The following is a 21,744-nucleotide window of genomic DNA, read 5'->3' on the forward strand; positions in this document are numbered from 1 at the left end:
GCAGAGCCTTTGCAAACCCACCTGCCAGGATATTTGTCCCCGTCAGATTCAAGTGCAACCCGTCCTTTTTATACAGGTCACACCCACCCCAAAAAAGGTCCCAATGATCCAGAAATCTGAATCCTTGCCCCCTGTTCCAAACTCTCAGCCACGCATTTATCCTCCACCTCATTCTATTCCTATACTCAGTGTCGCGTGGCACAGGCAGTAATCCAGAGATTACTACCTTTGAGGTCCTGCTTCTCAACTTCCTTCCTAACTCCCTGTAGTCTGTTTTCAGGACCTCCTCACTTTTCCTGCCTATATCGCTGGTACCAATATGGACCACAACCTCTGGCTGTTCTCCTTCCCACTTAAAGATATAGTGGACGCAATCAGAAACATCCCGGATCCTGGCACCTGGGAGGCAAACTTCCATCCGCGTTTCTTTTCTGCGTGCACAGAATCGCCTGTGTGACCCCCTAACTATAGGTCCCCTATCACTGCTGCCATCCTCTTCCTTTCCCTACCCTTCTGAGCCACAGAGCCAGACTCTGCACCAGAGACGTGACCACTGTTGCCTCCTCCAGGTAGGCCGTCTCCTCCAGCAGTACTCAAACAGGAGTACTTATTCTTAAGGGGGACCACCACAGGGGTACTCTCTAGCATCTGCCTCTTGCCCTTCCCTCTCCCGACTGTTACCCACCTCTCTGTCTCCCGAGGCCCTGGAGTGACTATCTGCCTATAGCTCCTCTCTATGGTCCCCCTGTAGGATGTGGGAATTCCTGGAACCGGATAGTCTCCCTGATGACTGCACCTGCGGGAGGTGCAGCCGATTCCAGCTCCTGAAAGACCCCATAAAGGACCTGGAGCTGGAGATGGATGAACTTAGGAATATCCAGCAGGCAGGACAATTGATCGATATGACTTGTGAACAGGTGTTAGACCCAGAGTGCAGTATTCGGGGAGTAGATGGGTGAACACCGAGAGAGGTAAAGGGAGAAGGTAGTCAGTGTAGAGTGCCCCTGTGGCCATTCCCCTCATCAACAGGTAGGATACTGCTGAGGGGGGTGACCTATCTGGGCAAGGCAGCAGCAGCCAGATCAACAGCACTGTGGTCAGCTCTGAACTTCAGAAGGAGAGGGTGAAGTCAGGCAGAACAATAGTCACAGTGGACTCGATAGTTCGGGGGACAGACAGGAGATTCTGTGGCAGGAAAAGAGACGCCAGGATAGTGTGTTGCTTCCTGGGTGCTGGGGTCCAGGATGTCTCTGAACGATTGCAGAATATTCTTGAAGGGGAGGGTGAGCAGCTGGAGGTCGTGGTACATGTTGGTACCAATGAGACAGGAGAGGGATAGAGGTCATGCACAGTAAGTTTAGGGAGTTAGGAAGGAGGCTGAAAAGCAGGACCTCCACGGTGGTAATCTCCGGATTACTCCTGTTGCCACGAGCTCATGAAGGTCAGAACAGGAAGATAGTGCAGATGGCTGAGGAGATGGTGTAGGAGGCAGGGTTTCGAGTTCTTGGATCTTTGGAACCTTTTCTGGGGAAGGGGTGACCTGTACAAGTGGGATAGGTTGCACCTGAATTGGAGGGGATCCAATATCCTGGGAGGGAGGTTTGCTAATGCTGTTGAGGAGGGTTTAAACTAGTGAAGAGCAGAGGATGGGGTGGTTGGCGCACAAGTAGTGACAGGTTGTTGGGAATTATGAGAAAGGATAGGCAGATGATAGAGCAAAGAAGCACTCAGCCAGATGGTTTGAGATGTGTCTGTTTTAATGCAAAGAATATCATAAACAAGGTGGATGAACTTGGAGTGTGGATCAATACTTGGAACTATGATTTTGTGGCCATTACAGAGTCTTGGATGTCTCAGGGGCAGGAATGGCTGCTGAGTGGCCCGGGCTTTAAGATGTGTGAAAAAGGACAGGTAGAGAGGCAAACGAGGTGGGGGAGTGGCACAACTATTCAGGGATAGTATCATGTTTGCAGAAAAGGAGGAAGTCATGGAGTCATTGTGGCTGGAAGTCAGAAACAGGAAAGGGCAATAACTCTGCTGTTTTTTTACAGAACCTTCCCCCCCCCCCCCCCCCCATAGACATCGAGGAGCAGATAGGGAGGCAGATTCTGGAATGGAGCAATAATAAGAGGGGTGTTGTGATGGGTGATTTTAACTTTCCTTACATTGACTGGCATCTCCTTAGAGCAAGGGGTTTGGATGCGGTGGAGTTTGTTAGGTGTGTTCAGGAAGGTTTCCTGATGCAGATAAGCCAACTGTGGGAGAGGCTGTAGTTGATCTGGTATCAGGAAATGAACCTGGTCAGCTGTCAGGTCTCTCGGTGGGAGAGCATTTTGGAGATAGTGATCACAACTCTATCTCCTTCACCATGGCGCTGGAGAGGGACAGGAGCAGACAATTTGGGAAAATATTTAATTGTGGTGGTGGTGGTGGGGAGAATATGCTATTAGGCAGGAACTTGGGAACATAAATTGGGAGCAGATGTTCTCAGGGAAAAGCATGGCAGATATATGGCAAATGTTCAGGGAACATTCGCATGGTGATCTGCAAGGTTTGTTCCATTGAAGCACAGAAAGGATGGTAGGGTAAAGGAACCATGCTGGACAAAGAATGTAGAAAATCTAGATAAGAGAAAATAAAAGTGTTAAGAGAAAGGTACAAGAAACTAGGTACTGTTAGAGCTCCAAAAATTACAGGGTGCCAGGAAGGAGCTCAGGATTGAAATTAGGAGAGCTAGAAGGGGCCATGAGAAGGCCTTGGTGAGCAGGATTCAGGAGAACCCCAAGGCATTCTACAAGAATGTGAAGAGCAAGAGGATGAGCCGTGTGAGAATAGGACCAGTCAGGAGCGATAGTGGAAATGTGCATGGAACCAGAGTAAGTAGCAGAGGTACTTAATAAATTCTTTACTTCAGCGGTCATTACTGAAAAGGACCTTGGCATTTGTGGGAATGACTTACAGTGGACTGAAATACCTGAGTATATAGACATTAAGAAAGAGGCTGTGCTGGAACATTTGAAAAATATTAATGTAGGTAAGTCGCTGGGATCAGATGAGATATACCCCAGGCTACAGAGGGAAGTGAGGGAAGAGAGTGCTGAGCCTCTGACGATGATCTTAGCATCATCAATGGGGACAGGTGAAGTACCAGAGGATTGGAAGATTGCAAATGCTGTTCTGTTGTTCAAGAAAGGGAGTAGAGATAATCCAGGAAATTATTGACCAGTGAGTCTGACTTCTGTGATGGGCAAGTTGTTGGAGAAGATCCTGAGAGGTAGGACTTATGAGCATGTGGAGAAACATAATCTGATTCGGGATAGTCAGCATGGCTTTGTCATGGGCAGGTCATGCCTTACGAAACTGATTGAATTATTTGAGGATGTAACAAAACACATTGATGAAGGTAGAGCAGTGGATGCAGTGTATATGGATTTCAGTAAGGCATTTGATAATGCTAGGCTCATTCAGAAAGTAATGAGATATGGGATCTAAGTAGATCTTGCTTTGTGGATCCAGAATCAGCTTGCCCACAGAAGGCAAATGGTGGTTGTAGATGGTTTGTATTCTGCATGGAGGTCAGTGACCAGTGGTGTTCCACAGGGATCTGTTCTGGGACCCCTCCTCTTTGTGATTTTTATAAATGACCTGGATGAGGAAGTAGAAGGGGGGGGGGGTTAGTAAGTTTGCTGATGACACAGAAGTTGGGGATGTTGTGGATAGTCTGGAGCATTGTCAGAGGTTACAGCGCAACATTGATAGGATGCAGGACTGCTCTGAGAAGTGGCAGATGGAGTTCAACTCAGTTAAGTGTGAGGTGCGTCACTTCAGTTGGTCAAATTTGAAGACATTATAATATTAATGGTAAGACTAGTGGCAGTGTGGAGCATCTGAGAGATCTTGGGGTCCATGTCCATAGGACACTCAAAGCTGCTGCACAATTTGACAGTGTTGTTACAGCTATACAAGACCTTGGTCAGACCCCAATTGGAGTCCAGTGTTCACTTTTGGTCACCTCGCTACGGGAAGGAATGGGGATACTATAGAGAGAGTGCAGAGGAGATTTACAAGGATATTACCTAGATTGGGGAGCATGCCTTATGGAATAGGTTGAGTGAACTTGGCCTTTTCTTCTTGGAGCAATGGAGGATGAGGTGTGACCTGGTAGAGGGGTATCGGATGATGAGAGGCATTGATCCTGTGAATAGTCAGAGGCTTTTCCCAGTTCTGAAATGGCTAACACGAGGGGGCATAGTTTTAAGGTGCTTGGAAGTAGGTACAAGGGGGATGCCAGGGCTAAGTTTTTCACATAGAGAGTGGTGGGTGTGTGGAATGCACTGTCGGTGATGGTGGTAGAGGCAGGTACAATAGGGTCTTTTAAGAGGCTCTTAGGTAGGTACTTAGAGCTAGAAACATAGAGGGCTATGTAGTAGGGAAATTCCAGACAGTTTCTAGAGGCTGTTTACATCAGCCTTTGTACACCACGGTTACTGTAGAGAAGGGCCTGTAATGTGCTGTAGATTTCTATGTTCTATGTTCTCTTTGCATTGTTGCCATCAGGAAGAAGGTACAGGAGCCTCAGGACACACACCACCAGGTTCAGAAACAGTTATTACCCCTTAGAAATTAGGCTGCTGAACCAGAGGGGTAAAACTTCACTCACCACTCATCCCACTCATAAACTGTTCCCACAACCTATGGACTCACTCTCAAGAACTCTTCATCTCCTGTTCACAATGTTTATTGCTTATTTATTATTATTATTATTATTATTATTATTATTATTTGTATTATTATTATTATTATTATTATTTGTATTTTCACTGTGATGATCTTACAGTCTGCTGCATCACTTTTTATTCTGAGATTCTCCGACTCGAGAATCGACAGAAAACTCCCGCAGTGTTGAGAGAGACAGGGAGAGGGAGAGGGGGAGAGATAGAGAGAGAGATCGACCACAGAGATTTCCATCCATACTTCTGCCACAGTGAAATCCTGATGTTCCTTCTCCCATTGTAGTTGAGAGGGGAGGATGGTCACAGAGAGGAGGGAGGAATGACTGTGAGGAGTTACACGGTGACTGATGAGACATAGAAACGACCGGAATGGGATTTGAGTAATTCAGTACGTGGACAGAAGGAAATGGGTGAAAACACACTGGAGAGAGGGATGGAGAGAGATGTGGGATGGTGGAGTGGGAGGAATGAGGTGAGTGAGGAGAGAGTGATGACTGTGTGAGGAGAGTCAGACAGAGAGATCAGTGAGAGTGACACTCCAACTGGAGGGAGGGAAGGAGAGACTGACAAGAGAGTGAATGCCGAGAGGGAGATGTGAGGAGAGAGATTTGGGAGACGAGGGTAGAGGTAGTCAGATTTGACCTGGACTTGAGCCTCCCATTCCTGCCATTGAGATCCTTCCTGATCGAACGTAAGACCTGTTCACTACTTTACTCTTCCATTGTATATCTTCTTATTGCAGATTCTCAGTCAGACACAACTCGGGAACCCCAGGGATCTGTGACCACAGAACTTGGCCTGGGTTTGACCACCACCACAGCAGGGTCTTCAAGCTCACGTACAGATACCCAGTCAGACACAACTCCGGAACCACAGGGCTCAATGACAGGTGAACCTGTTCCGGGTTTGACCACCACACCAGCTGGGTCTGTGAGCTCAGGTAAAGATCCCTATTTCAATTCAACTTCCCATTCCCAGTTGTCTATCCAAGGCCTCCTCTACTGACATGATGAGGCCAAACTCAGACTGGAGGGCCAACAACTCATATTCCATCTGGGTAGCCTGCAAACTAATAGCATGAACATTGACTCTGGCTCCCCTCTTAACCCCTCTGTTCTCCTCAGCTGCCCATCACCTCCCTCAGGTCCCCCCCCCCATCTCTTATTCTGTTCACTGCGATTCGATTGTTCCGCCTTCAGCCCTTTACCTCTTCCACATAACACCTCCCAGCTTCTCAAATCAACCCCTCCCTCACCCACCCACCTTCCCACTCACCTGGTTTCACCTGTCACCTGCCAGCTGTACTCCTCCCCACCTCTTCATTCTGGCTTCTTCTCCCTTCCTTTCCAGTGCTGATGAAGGGTCTCAGCCCAAAACATTCACTGTTTATTCCCCTCCAGAGATGCAGCCTGACCTGCTGAGTTCTTCCAGCATTTTGTGTGTGTTGCTCTGGATTTTCAGAATCTCTCGTCTTTGTGAATTATTGTCCCTGTTGTGTTGTTTAAGCTCTGTGTTGCTTTGTTCCAGACATGAAGGTTTCTACATTGGACCAGTCTAAACGATCACCTACTAGAGAAGAGACTCAGAATCCGACCTCTATCCCAGTGGGAGACACATCCTCCGGTACCAAGTCTCATGTCTGTCTGTGTTTATTCAGTCTCTGTCACTCTGTGAGGTTGAACCTCCCATGGACCAGTTCACCTACTGGATGTACAGTGCATTGTGGGTAGGGCTGTGAATGATGGAGTCAGTGGATCCTCTGTCCTGTCTGTTAGGTTGGGTTTGGTGAGTCGTGAGGGATGAGGCTCTGTTGGGGGTTGGAGAGAGTGGGGTGGGAGGAATGAAAAGAGAGGGGTGGAGAGACTGAGAGTGACACAGGAGGGAGGTTTCATATGGCTCCATTTATTATCAGAGAATGTATGCTGTGTAGAACCTGAAGTACTTGATCTTTGCAGACATCCATGCTAGAGTGGGAGGAAAAAGAGAGTGATGACTGTGTGAGGAGAGTCAGACAGAGAGATCAGTGAGAGTGACACTCCAACTAGAGGGAGGGAAGGAGAGACTGAAAAGAGAGTGATGCAGACAGAGTGAATGCTGAGAGAGGGAGATGTGCGGAGAGGGATTTGTGAGACAAGGGTAGAGGAATTAAAGAGCAAAGAAGAGTGAAGTGTATGTATTTCAGAGGACAGATTTGACCTGGACTTGAACCTCCTGTTCCTGCCATTGAGTTGCTACCTGATTGAACGTAAAACTTGTTTACTACTTTCCCATCCTTTGTATATCTTCTTATTACAGATTCCCAGTCAGACACAACTCATGAACCCCAGCGATCTGTAACGGGAGACCCTGGTCTGGGTTTGACCACCACCCAAGCAGGGTCTGCAAATGCAGGTATGTGTGGTGAGGTCATTAAAGGGAGCAATCTTTCTCTTCTTCAGCCCCAAATATTCATCTGGGCTCTGACTGAGAGTAGTGACCGGTCACAGACATTCACGAGGGAGAGTTGCTGAACAGGGACTGGATGGTTTTGGTATCTCTTCAGATCAGCGACCTCCTTTCCAAATTGTTGTCCCAGTGGCTCCCATTTCAATTCAACTTCCCATTCCCATTCCCACATGTCTGTCCAAGGACTCCGCCACTGACATGACGAGGTCAAACTTTGATTGGAGGGGCAACACCTCATACTGTGTCTGGGTCGTGTCCAAACTGACAGCATGAACACTGATTTCTCGAACTTCCAGTAATTTATACCCCTACCAATTCCCTCTCCTTCCACCTCTTTTTGGCTCACTATTTAGCCCTTCTGTTCTGCTCACCTGCCCATCATCTTCCTCTGGACACCCTCTTCACTTCCTTTACTCTCTGGTCCATTGTCCTCTCCAATGGGATTAGTCCTCCTTCAGCCCTTGTTCTATGTATCACCTCCAAGCTTCTCAAATCACACCCTCCCTCATCCACCCACCTTCCCACTCACCTGGCTTCACCTGGCACCTGCCAGCTGTACTCCTCCCCACCTCTTTATTCTGGCTTCTTCCCCCTTCTTTTCCAGTACTGATGAAGGGTCTCAGCCCAAAACATTCACTGTTTATTCCCCTCCAGAGATGCAGCCTGACCTGCTGAGTTCTTCCAGCATTTTGTGTGTGTTGCTCTGGATTTTCAGCATCTGCAGAATCTCTCATCTTTATGAATTATTGTCCCTGTTTAATCTCTGCCACTCTCCCATGTCTCTGTTACTTTGTTCCAGACCTGGAGGCTTCCACAAAGGATCAGCCCGATGGATCATCTACAGGACAACCCACCCCATCACCATCCTCTGTCTCAGCAGGACAGACAACTTCAGGTATTAGTTCTTTTGCCATCGGGGTCTCTCAGTCTCTCTCTGTGATGTCGAACTTCTCACAGACCAATTCAGCTGTTGGATGTGCGTCATAACGGGCTGCCAATGAGTGTTCAGTTATTCTTCCCTCCTGTCTGTGTGAAATTTCTACGAAGTTCAAGCGAGCTCACATTTGGTGAAGGCATTTGCTTCGTCATTAGCCACTGGTGACTCAAAGGGAAGGAGGGATAGTTGGGAAGGTAGGGCAGGACAGGAGAGAGCACCAACAAGGGAATGGAGGGGAATGTGTAAGATAGAGTAGTGGAGGGAGGATGGTGACTGGATGGATGGAAATGGGGCGAGTGAATGGAGAAGTGGGTAGAAAGTAGGGCTAATTGGAGGGGAAAGGCAGACAAGGAGGGAATGAGGTACGAGAAGGTGCCATAGAGTTGGGGGAGGAGTTCAGGAAGAGGTGGCTGGAGATGAAGTGATGCTGAAGATTCACAGGTCCACAGCTGGACAGTGCAGATCAGGATCAGTGGTGGGGATCATTGAAGGAAACTCTGTGGAGATATTTGTTTCATCGCTCACCGCTGGTGCCTAGAATGTGGTGAATGTTGTTCCGTTGTTTAAAGAGGGCAGCGAGGATGGGACATGGATCGACGGGACTCGGGTTCACTGGCAGATGCTGGGCTATCAAATGGGTTGAGTCGGGATGGGATGGCCGAGGGATTGGAGATTGGACATCATGTTGGGATCGGAGGAGATGCCAGGAGAATCGCAGCCCTTATGGTGGGTGGGAATACACTGGACACCTGCCGAATAGTGGACGTTATATGGAGATTGGGCAGGACTATGGTGCATCAGGGTATTGGGTGGTTTTTGAAGTGTTTGGGAATCAGAGGGCATTAGGGGACTTGGTGGGCACAGTGAGAGGGATGATTGAGCTGAGAGTGATGGAGTAAGTGTCAAAGGGATGTTCTGAGAGGTCAGAGAGAAAGACTGACAGATCAGAGGGAAGAAACTAGTGAGAAATGAGAGAAGGGGAGATAGGAACTGTGACGGGATGGAGAGGGAAGGTATGTTGCTCCACAGTTGTTGGACAGAGTAATAGAGGAAAGTGGGATGTATTGGGTGAGTAGCAGATGAACTGAGGAGACAGTGTGGTGGTGTCTGGGAGAGGGAGGGATGGAGTGTCTAACAGGAGAAAGATGGAGTGAATTGCGAGGGTTGTGTGTGTGGAGTGGGGGAGAACTAAGGGGAGGGATTTCAGTGTCTCAGATAGGAAGGATGGATGGTTATGAGAGAAGAATGGGGTGTGAGATTAAAGAAGAGGGTTGACTGAAGAGGGAGGTGTGAATGGCCCGGGGGGGGGGGGGGGGTGGTGGGGAGAATAGTGTGGAGTTTGAGGTTTAACCCATTTGATTTTAGTTGATAGTTTCTTCCTGTGTTGTTACCTCCCATCTCCCCAGTGGTGTTCCCCCACACCACAGTTAGTTCTCTGACTGGTTCAGATTTGTAGTGAACTAGTGGGAACCCAGGAAGCAATGACTGAGAACCTGGGCTGGGTTTGTCCACCACCAGATCTGGTGTCAGAGGAGAAGATCACTGAGGGGAATGTTTCTCTCCCTGTTCAATCCGGGAATAGAGATTCATAATTGGAAGTGGCATCACAGGTAGATCGGGTCGTGAAGAGCGCGTTTAGCAGTTTGGCCTTCATAAATCAAAGTATTCGGTCGTGATGTTATGGTGAAGTTGTATAAAGCATTGGCAGGGCCTGATTTGGAATATTGTCAGCTGCTGGCAGGAAAGACGTCAATAAGATTTGACAGAGTTCGGGGAAAATTTACAAGGATATTGCTGGGACTTGAGGACCTGGGTTATAGTGAAAGGTTCAATAGGTTTGGGCTTCATTCCCTGGAATGAAGGAGAATGAGGGGAGATTAGATGGAGGTATATATAATGATGAGGGTACAGGTCGTGTCAATACAAGCTTTTCCACTGACATTACAGAGGTCATGGGTTAAGGGTGAAAGGTGAAATAGTTAAGGGGGAACCTGACAATAGATCTAAAGTACTCATTAAATTCTTCTGCCATTTCTCTGTTTCCCATAACAATTTCACTTAATTCATTCTTCAAGGGCCCAACATTGTTCTTAACTATCTTCTTTATCTTCACATACCTAAAAAAGCTTTTGCTATCTTCCTTTATATTCCTAGCTAGCTTGCGTTCGTACCTCATTTTTTCTCCCCGTATTGTCTTTTTGATTAAGTTTTGTTGTTCCTTAAAAACTTCCCAATCATCTGTCCTCCCACTCACCTTAGCTCTGTCATACTTCGTTTTTTTTAATGCTATGTAATCTCTGACTTCCTTTGTCAACCACTGTGGCCCCTTTCCCCCCTTTGAATCCTTCCTTCTCTGGGGGATGAACTGATTTTGCACCTTGTGCATTATTCCCAAGAATACCTGCCATTGCTGTTCCACTGTCTTTTCTGCTAGGCTATCCATCCAGTCAACTTTGGCCAGCTCCTCCCTCATGGCTCCATAGTTTCCCCTGTTCAACTGCAACACTGACACCTCCGAGCTGCCCTTATCCTGCTCAAATTGCAGATAAAAACTTATCATATTATGATCACTACCTCCTAATGGCTCCCTGACTGCAAGATCGCTTATCAAATCCTGTTCATTACATAACACTAAATCAAGAATAGTCTTGTCCCTGGTCGGCTCTCGTATAAGCTGTTCCAAGAATGCATCCCGTAGGCACTCTACAAACTCCCTATCCTGTGGTCCAGCACCAACCTGATTCTCCCAGTTCACCTGCATGTTGAAATCCCCCATAACTACTGTGACATTACCTTTGCCACATGCCAATGTTAACTCCCTATTCAACTGGCACCCAATATCCATGCTACTGTTTGGTGGCCTGTAGACAACACCCATTAGGGTCCTTTTGCCCTTACTGTTCCTCAGTTCTATCCACACAGACTCTACTTCTCCTGACCCTATGTCCCCCCGTGCAAAGGACTGAATCTCATCCCTCACCAACAGGGCCACCCCACCCCCTCTGCCCACATTTCTGTCCCTACGATAGCACGTATACCCTTGTACATTCATTTCCCAGGTCTGATCTCCCTGCAGCCATGTCTCCGTTATCCCAACAACATCATAGTTACCCATTCGCACCTGGGCTTCAAGCTCATCCGCCTTATTCCTGACACTTCGTGCATTCAGATATAGAATTTTTAGCCCATTTCTCCTCTCTCTGTTTGAATCGCTGTCTATTGTGCTTAACCCAGCTCCCTGAACTCCCATCGGGCTTAACGCCCCTAGAATTTTGTTGTCCTTCTTAAATTTACTTATTCTTTCAACACATTTAACTCCATGTTCTGTCGGACCATCCCTCTGTACATGTGTCCTCCTTATCACTTGTTCCGCCTCACCTTTCTCTACGACACACTTAATATTCCGGAACCGTGTAGTCCCCCCCTGTCCTTTATTCTTCCTCTCGCTATCCTCTCTCACATTCTGGATCCCCGCCCCCCGCAAATTTAGTTTAAACCCCCCCAAGAAGCACTAGCAAACTTCCCTGCAAGAATGTTAGTACCGCTCCAGTTCAGGTGTAAACCGTCCCTTCGGAACAGATCCCACCTTCCCTGGAACAAAGCCCAATTATCTACGAACCTGAAGCCCTCCCTCCTGCACCATCCTCTCAGCCACGTATTAATCTTTATGTTCCTTGCCTCACTGGCACGTGGCACAGGTAGCAATCTAGAGATTGTTACCCTGGGGGTCCTTCTCTTCAGCTTCGCACCTAACTCCCTACGCAGGACCCCCTCACTCATCTGACCCACGTCATTGGTCCCTACATGGACCACAACATCTGGATTCTTGCCCTCCCTCTCGAGAATTGCACCCGATTTGCACCCGATTTGAGATGTCTTGGACCCCGGCAGCAGGGAAGCAACATATCATCCGAGTCTCCCGATCTTCCCCACAAAATCTCCTATCCGCCCCCCTGACTATAGAATCCCCTATCAATACCGCTCTCTTCTCTTCCCTCCTCCCCTTCCTAGTCGAGGGTCCAACCTCAGTGCCAGAGTCAGGACCACTGCAGCTTGTTCCTGGTAGGTCATCCCCACCAACAGTATCCAAAACAGTATACTTATTTTTGATGGGAACAGCCACAGGAGTGCTCTTCTCTCTCTATCTGCTCCCCCTGCCTCTCTTGACTGTCACCCATTTGCCTACCTCCTGTCTTTTCGGTGTGACTACCTCCCAATAACTCTTATCTATCTCTGCCTCTGCCTCCCGAATGATCCGTAGTTCATCCAGCTCCTGCTCCAATTCCCTAACTCGGTCTGATAGGAGCTGCAGCTGGATGCACCTATTGCAGGTGTGGTCATCAGGGACAACTGTGTTGACCCTGACCTCCCACATACTGCATACGGAGCACACCACTGCTCAAACTGTCTCCCCCATCACCTGATCCCAGATTAGTCAGAATAAATGAAAAACAGGCTACTTGTCGAAGTCCTCTTGTGCCAAAGCCCAGCACTCTGCTCCTGCGCACTCCGCTGCCCGCTCCTGAAAGTGGGTCGCTTTTTAAAGCCCGCGCTCGCCGCTGACGTCACCTGCACTTGCACAGCTTTACCTTCCTCCTCAGGTATTCTCCAGGTAGGTCCGACGGTCTCGGACCTGAGGGTCAACCTCTTCACTCAGAGGGTACTGAGAGTGTGGAATGAGCTGTCAGTGAAGTGGTGGATGTGGGTTTGAATGCAGCACTGAGGAGACGTTTGGATAAGTACAAGGATGGGAACAGTATGAGGGACTATGGTCCAAGTGTGGGTCAATGAGAATAGGCAGAATAGCAGGTTGCACAGACTAGACCCTGTAGCTCAACACTCTGTGTCGGACTGGGGAATACACGAACAACGGAAACCCATTAAAGTCCTTGTGATGTCTGCCGCACATCTCCACAGATCTGGGTGTTTAGTTTGTGTGTGATCCCAGGGAGGGATAGAGATGAGTGGAGGAGGGGTCAGAGGATTAGAGAGTGTGGAGGGGAGGGATGAGAGAGAGCAGAAGAGATTAGGGACAGGGTAGAAGAGGAGATGAGAGAGGGGAAGTGAGGGAGGGAGAGTGGAAGGAAGGGACAGCATGGGGAGGAGGGAGAAGATGAACAGTGTAGGTCAGGAGAGAATAGAATGGGGGGGAAGAAGGGCTATAGATGATGGAGGTTGAGAGAGGGTCTGTGGGGTGAAGGGTATGCAGGTAAGTGCTGAAGGAGTAGTGGAGGACTGACAGTGGGGGAGGAAAAGGAGGGAGGGGAGGGCAGGAGAGGGGAATAAAGAGAATGGAGGGGAGAGTGTGACAGAGAGAAGAGGGGAGAGTGGAGAATCGTGGATGGAACTGGTGAGTAGTCTGTAGGGGAGTGAGGATAGTGAATGCAGAGAGGAGTGAGGGGGAGTGAAGTAAGAGAGTGGTAGGAAGGAGGGTTGAATGGAGTGAATGACAGATTGGAGGGGAAATCCGAAGGGGCAATTGAGTGGACGGGGTAAGAGGTGGCTGGAGAGGAAGTGACACTGGAAGTATACAGACCCACAGCTGGACAGTGCAGTTCAGGAATCAGTGGTGGGGATCATTGAAGAAACACTGATCCCCATGTTGATTCCTGAACTTCGTCCTGACTCCCACTGAAGGGAATGATCAGGGGTGACAAGGAATTGGGAGAGACAGTGGAGAGACCGTGTGTGATGTTGGTTTCTACACACACCTATTCCTCTGTTCCTCTGACTCATGATGATTGCTTCAGTGTCTCCACTCTCTCACTCTCTCTGTTCCTCTATTCTACACACAGGTAGTTCCACAGGGAAACAGACCGATGGGTCAGTGTCTGGAGAACACACCCAGAAATCATCCTTTGTCCCAGCAGGAGACACGAGCCCAGGTGTGAATTCTTCTGTCTGTATGGATTCAATCTCACACTGTAAAATACAGCTTCTCAGGGACCAGTTTACCTGCTAGATGCAGGGGATGGGGTGTGAATGATGGAGTGAGAGGTTCCTCTCTCCTCCCTGTGACAAATTTCAGCACCATCCAGGATCACTACAAGGGAGAGTGTTGTACAATTATAACGTGGGCAGTAATGACCTTGATCTGAGTTTAGTCCATGGGCCGGGTGAGGTGGGTTGGTGACCAGAGCAAGAGGACTGAGCTAGGGTAGTGTTAGGATGGGATGGATGAGGGATTGGACAATGATCATTGTGCGTTGTGGGTGGTGGGAAACACTGAGAGGGTCAAGGCCCCAATGACCAGGTGGGAACTGACTGGATACCTGGTGAGTCCATGGAGGTTAGTGATATTGGGGAGTTTTGGAAGAGTTGGGACATGAGAGTGCATTGTTGGTCTTCGCAGTGGAGAATGGTGAAGTTTTGAAGTAACGTCGTATTTGTATGTAGAGATTGTTTTTGTGACGTGTTGAATAGGGTCAGGATTGGGGTTGGAGAGTGTGAGGTGGAGTGAGTGAGCAGAGAGGGGTGGATGTTGGACTGGAGACACTAAAGGAGAGAAGATGATTCATGCTTGACCACTAGTCCATAAGAGTCTGCAGGCTCGGGAAATGGTGGTGGGATTCACTGAAGGGAACCCTCATTGCCATGTTCAGTTGCAGAAATTCATGCTGAGAGAGACCTGGAGTCATGGTGGTTTGGGAGGGAGAGTCAGAATAGGGAAGTGGATATTGTTGGTTTCTTCACACACCCCATCCCCATTCCCTCAGACTCATCTCTTGCCTGATGATCTGTTTCTGTGTTTCCACTCTCATGTTTCTCCATTCCTTCATTCCAGGTCCTGGGACTTCCACAGGGAAACAGTCTGAAAGGTCATCCACTGGAGATTTTTCCCAGAAAACTTCTTCAGACCCAGCTCGAGATACAGCCTCAGGTACCAAGTCTTGCGAACGTGTGTCATTCCATAACTTTGTAACCTAGAAGTTCTCATGAGCCGATTCAAGTTGAAGTTTATTGTAATTCAACCATGCATTTATATATAGGGAAGTGAAACAATCATTCCTGTGTCAAACTGAGGGCAGTGAGGGGAGGATTGGGAAGGAGAGGGATGGTGTCAGTTTCACCACAGACCCAGTCTCCCATTCCCTGAACTCCTGTCCCACTGTGATGACCTGTTTTGGGTATTCCTTCATTGCAGACCAGGAGACTTCCACAGGGGAACAGCCCAAAGGATCAACTACTGGAGGGTGTATACAGAAACCGTCCTCCGCCCCAATGGATACCTCAGGTACGAAGTCTTGGGACTGTTGGAGACATTTCATCATTTCCACTCCTCCACTCCCTTCTCCCCCTCTCGCCCATTGCCCCAGTCCCCCACTCCTGGACCCATTCACCTGCTCGACCTGCAGTGCAGGGCACATGAATGACGGTGTCAGGGGAGATGATGGACCGAGGAGCCAGTAGATGGCTGGAGAGGGTAAGTGTGGAGACCAGGGAGAGGGTCAGAGTAACCGGGAGAAAGGGTGTGTGGGGGTGTTATGACAGGAAAGTGATGGGGAGACGGAATAGCATTCATCATTAAAGACACCCATCACTCAGGAATCCCTCTTCAAATTGCTATCACAAAGGAGGAGGAACAGGAGTCTGAAGACACACAATCAGCATTTCACGAACAGATTATTCCCTCCGTCATCAGATTCCTGAATGGACAATGAACCCATGATCACTACTTCCATTACTTTGTCCTCTCTTTGTGCACTGCTGGTTTGTAAATGTATGTTTATGTGGGAGGAGATTATGCCGGTGACATTAAACCTGATTCTGAATGGAGAGACCTGATGTCACTGAGGAAGGAAATGACTGAATGTGGTGGGAGGGATGTGTGGGTGAGGAGAGATGGTCGGAGTGATTGAGGAGGGAGAGAGTGACTGAGGGGTGGTGAGAGGGAGTGGAGCTGACTGATATCTGGAATGGCCTGAATACAGAGGGATGCTGAGTGAATGAGGGAGGTTTCTTGCCAGTTTCCATGACGTGTTCCTCCAAAAGTCCATTCTCCGTGTGATCATAAGTCTTCACTCCTCGTTAACACACTACACCCAATACCAGGGGCTCTAATCTTCTGTACCAATGACCGTGTACTGCTCTAATCTTACATGTGGATGTAACTGACATCATTTCCCATGTCGATAAAACTGTCCAATCCAGGTAATTGGGAAATCCCACATTCCATTTCTCTGTCTCTCACTCTGGATTCATCCATCTTTCTCTTTCTTTTCTCACTACCACTTTCCACCCCACTCACTGTCTGCCCCTCCCTCATTCGCTGCCTCTCTTCACTACCTGTGCACACTCTCTCTCTGACCCCACCCCTGCCCTTTTCTCACACTCTCCCTGTCCCTGTCTAAACGGATATTGACATAGATATTTGATGAGGATGTGGGGAGGAATCAAACTGCTGGGGTGGGGGAGATGAGATTGCACGATCGAAGTGACAAAGATGAGGGAGCACATCCTGTGAGCAGCACTTGACCTGACAGTGACACCATGTTGACACTGGGCTGTTTTGTTCAGGAGAAGAGGACGGGTGGATTGACGTGCAGGTGACAGCGAGAGGAGACATGAGTGAGGAAGAAGTGCGGGAAGCCATTCGAAACAAGGTGAGAGAGTGAGCTGAAAGGGATGGGGTGGAGGGAGGGCGGAACACGGGGACAAATACCCTCTCCTTCCTTTCCCCTCTCCTCCTCCCATTCCCTCCCAGTCCCTCATTTCTCTATCACCCTCTCAATTTTCTCTCCTCTCATCCTCCTCTTTCCTCTTAGCTCCCTCCCTCTCTGTCACACCTCTGCCTCCTGTCTTAATGCTCCTCTCCTCCTATCTCACCATCAACTTCTCCTTCCTCGGCAATCATTCATCTTTCCTCCTCTCTGGCCGCAGCTCCGGGAGATGTTCGATGATCCGGATCCTCAGATCGAGCTTGTGCAGTGCACGTCGGAGCCTCCAGAGGAGTGAAGGAGTGATCCGTCAACAAGTGAAGGAGTCTGCAGTTCCATCTCCCTGACGCTTTACAACCTCTCCCTTACTCCAGCCTGCCTTTCGACAAGTATACGGCTCACAGAGGGTTAATCCTAGGAGAGCCCAAAGATGTTGCTACACTCTGCTGATTCCCCAGTGTGACGCAGCCGGCGTGCTTTTAACCGTATAACCATATAACAATTACAGTACGGAAACAGGCCATTTCAGTCCTTCTAGTCCGTGATGAACGCTTACTCTCACCTAGTACCACTGACCCGCACTCAGCCCATAACCCTCCATTCCTTTCCTGTCCATATACCTATCCAATTTTACTTTAAATGACAATACCGAACCTGCCTCTACCACTTTTACTGGAAGCTCGTTCCACACAGCTACCACTCTCTGAGGAAAGTTCACCCTCGTGTTGCCCCTAAACTTTTGCCCCTTAACTCTCAACTCATGTCCTCTTGTTTCAATCTCCCCTACTCTCAATGCTGAAAGCCTATCCACGTCAACTCGATCTATCCCCCTCATTATTTTAAATACCACTATCAAGTACCCCCCTCAACCTTCTATGCTCCAAAGAATAAAGACCTTACTTGTACAGCCTTTCCCTGTAACCTAGGTGCTGAAACCCAGGTAACATTCTAGTAAATCTTCTCTGTACTCTCTCTATTTTGTTGATATCTTTCCTATAATTTGGTGACCAGAACTGTACACAATATTCCAAATTCGGCCTTACGAATGCCTTGTACAATTTTAACATTACATCCCAACTCCGATACTCAATGCTCTGATTTACAAAGGCCAGCATACCAAAAGCTTTCTTCACCACCCTATCCACATGAGATTCTACCTTCAAGGAACTATACACCATTATTCCTAGATCACTCTGTTCTACTGCATTCTTCAATGCCCTACCATTTACCATGTATGTCCTATTTGGATTATTCCTACCAAAGTGTAGCACCATTAAACTCAGCATTAATCAGCATTAAACTCCATCTGCCATCTTTCAGCCCACTCTTCTAACTGGCCTAAGTCTCTCTGCAAGCTTTGAAAACCTACTTCATTTTTCCACAATGTCACCTAACTTAGTATCATCTGCATAGTTACTAATCCAATTTATCACCCCATCATCCAGATCATTAATGTATAGGACAAACAACCTTGGACCCAATACAGATCCCTGAGGCACACCACTAGTCACCGGCCTCCAACCTAACAAACAGTTATCCACCACTACTCTCTGGCATCTCCCATCCAGCCACTGTTGAATCAATTTTACTACTTCAATATTAATACCTAATGATTGAACCTTCCTAACTAACCTTCCATGTGGAACCTTGTCAAAGGCCTTACTGAAGTCCATATAGACAACATCCACTGCTTTACCCTCATCAACTTTCCTAGTAACCTCTTCAAAAAATTCAATAAGATTTGTCAAACATGACCTTCCACATACAAATCCATGCAGACTATTCCTAATCAAACCCTGTCTATCCAGATAATTATATATGCCATCTCTAAGAATACTTTCCATTAAGTTTCCCACCACTGATGTCAAACTGACAGGCCTATAATTGCTAGGTTTACTCTTAGAACCCTTTTTAAACAATGGAACCACATGAGCAATATGCCAATCCTCCGGCACCATCCCCGTTTCTAATTACATTTGAAATATTTCTGTCAGAGTCCCTGCTATTTCTACACCAACTTCCCTCAAGTTCCTAGGGAATATCCTGTCAGGACCTGGAGATTTATCCACTTTTAGATTCCTTAGAAGTGCCAGTACTTCCTCATCTTTAATTGTCATAGTTTCCATAACTTCCCAACTTGTTTCCCTTACCTTACACAATTCAATATCCTTCTCTTTAGTGAATACCAAAGAAAAGAAATTGTTTAAAATCTCCCCTTCTCTTTCAGCTCCACACATAACTGTCCACTCTGATTCTCTAAGTCACCAATGTTACCCCTTACTATCCTTTTGCTATTAATATAACTGTGGTAACCCTTTGGATTTATTTTCACCTTACTTGCCAAAACAACTTCATATCTTTTAGTTTTTCTAATTTCTTTCTTAAGATTATTTTTACATTCGTTATCTTCCTCGAGCACCTCATTTACTCCATGCTTCCTATATTTATTTTAGATATCTCTCTTTTTCCGAACCAAGTTTCCAATATCCCTTGAAAATCATGGCTCTCTCAAACTTTTAACCTTTCCTTTCAACCTAACAGGAACATAAAGAGTTTGTACCCTCAAAATTTCACCTTTAAATGACCTCAATTTCTCTATTACATCCTTCCCATAAAACAAATTGTCCCAATCTACTCCTTCTAAATCCTTTCACATCTCGTCAAAGTTAGCCCTTCTCCAATTAAAAATCTCAACCCTGGGTCCAGTCCTGTCCTTCTCCATAATTATATTCAAACTAATAGCATTGTGATCACTGGACCTGAAGTGCTCCACAACACATACCTCCGTCACCTGACCTATCTCATTTCCTAACAGGAGATCAAACACTACCCCTTCTCTAGTTGATGCCTCCATGATTGCTGCAAAAAATATCTTGCACATATTTTACAAACTCCAAACCATCCAGTCCTTTTACAGTATCGGCTTCCCAATCTATGTGTGGAAAATTTAAATCTCCCCCAATCACAACCCTGTGCTTACTACAAATATCTGCTATCTCCTTACAAATTTGCTCCTCCAATTCTCACTCCCCATTAGCTGGTCTATAATACACCCCTATAAGTGTTACAACATCTTTCGCATTCCTCAATTCCACCCAAATAGCCTCCCTAGATGTGCCCTCTAATCTATCCTGCCAGAGCACCGCTGTAATATTTTCTCTTACAAGCAATGCAACACCTCCCCCTTTTGTCCCTCGGATTCTATCACACCTGAAGCAACGAAATCCAGGGATATTTAGTTGTCAATCACACCCCTCCTGCAACAATGTTTCACTGATAACTACATTTCCAGGTAACAATCCATGCTCTAAGCTCATCCACCTTTCTTACAATGCTCCTAGCATTAAAATAAATGCATTTAGGAAATTCTCCATCTCTTCCTCTCTGTTTATCTCTAACGGTGCAAACAACTTTACTATCTTCTTTTTCTTCCTTTTCCCACACATCTCTTCCTACACTCTGGTTCCCCCCCCCCCCCCCCCCCCCCGTATTGAGTTTAAATCCACTGGAGCCTCTTTCGCAAACTTACTTGCAATAATATTGGTGCCCCACCAGTTCAGATGTAAACCATCCCGCCGGAACAGGTCCCACCTTCTCCGGAAAACTACCCAATTATCTACAAATCTGAAGCCCTCGCTCCTTTACCATGTCTTCATCCACGTGTTGATCAGATTATGAAGTAGGATCCACTTGAGTAGTGACGCCACTCAAATCTAGAAGCCTAGAACTGAGAGTGAGCACACAGACTCAGCCTGTTTCAGGAGGAGCAGATCTCCCGAATGATGAGATTAATCACAGAACACCCCGGGTACGGTCACTGTAAACACCGACACCCCTCACTACAGGACGGGGTCAGTGTGAGACATCACACATCTTCCACAGTGTACGGTCTGTAAACACCAACTCCCCTCACTACAGGGCTGGGTCAGTGTGACACACACATCTGGGTTTGCAACAAAATGGGAAAATTAACTGATGCTTGGCTTCATTGCATTAATATATCATCAATAATTTGCTGTAACTGATTGAACTGGAATTTTGTGTGAAATAATGAATCGCTTTTTGATAAAAACACAGAACCGTGAAGGCATCATGGTCTGTGGAAGTAGTGAGGAAGATCCCTGATCTCCAGAGGTCCTGAAGAAACTATCCTGTGCACCTTTGCAGACATCTGTGTACACTCGCAGAGCACAGGACAATCCTGCACATACCCACCCGATCAGCATGACACCCCGACACATCCGTCTGACACCGTCCTGATCTCCATCTCTCCCTCAGACACTCTCATTCCCCATCTCTCCAGATAACACACAGTTTTACTCCATCTAGCTCTCTCTGATACACTCTCATTTCCATCTGTTTCTCTCTCTGATACACTCTCATTTCCATCTGTTTCTCTCTCTGATACACTCTCATTTCCATCTGTTTCTCTCTCTGATACACTCTCATTTCCATCTGTTTCTCTCTCCGATACACTCTCATTTCCATCTGTTTCTCTCTCTCTGACACACTCTCATTTCCATCTGTTTCTCTCTCTGATACACTCTCATTTCCATCTGTTTCCCTCTCTCTGATACACTCTCATTTCCATCTGTTTCTCTCTGATACACTCTCATTTCCATCTGTTTCTCTCTCTGATACACTCTAATTTCCATCTGTTTCTCTCTCTGATACACTCTCATTTCCATCTGTTTCTCTCTCTGATACACTCTCATTTCCATCTGATTCTCTCTCTGATACACTCTAATTTCCATCTGTTTCTCTCTCTGATACACTCTCATTTCCATCTGTTTCTCTCTGATACACTCTCATTTCCATCTGATTCTCTCTGACACTCTCATTTCCATCTGTTTCTCTCTCTGATACACTCATTTCTATCTGTTTCTCTCTGATACACTCTCATTTCCATCTGATTCTCTCTCTGATACACTCTCATTTCCATCTGTTTCTCTCTCTGATACACTCTCATTTC

The 21,744-nt window shown here is 47.2% G+C and overlaps 1 protein-coding gene across 1 annotated transcript; it reads left to right on the plus strand.

Moving 5' to 3' along the window:
* Positions 1-752: 752 nt before the first annotated feature.
* LOC140722210 (uncharacterized) lies at positions 753-20,242 on the plus strand. Its single transcript, XM_073036999.1, has 8 exons — positions 753-936; positions 6,261-6,356; positions 7,978-8,073; positions 13,911-14,000; positions 14,900-14,995; positions 15,260-15,349; positions 16,633-16,718; positions 16,996-20,242. Exons 1-8 carry the CDS (start codon positions 753-755, stop codon positions 17,068-17,070), a joined length of 813 nt encoding a protein of 270 aa, XP_072893100.1. The 3' UTR covers positions 17,071-20,242.
* Positions 20,243-21,744: the final 1,502 nt, after the last annotated feature.

The sequence above is a fragment of the Hemitrygon akajei genome, unplaced genomic scaffold (genome assembly GCF_048418815.1).
Source record: "Hemitrygon akajei unplaced genomic scaffold, sHemAka1.3 Scf000072, whole genome shotgun sequence".
NCBI lineage: Eukaryota > Metazoa > Chordata > Chondrichthyes > Myliobatiformes > Dasyatidae > Hemitrygon > Hemitrygon akajei.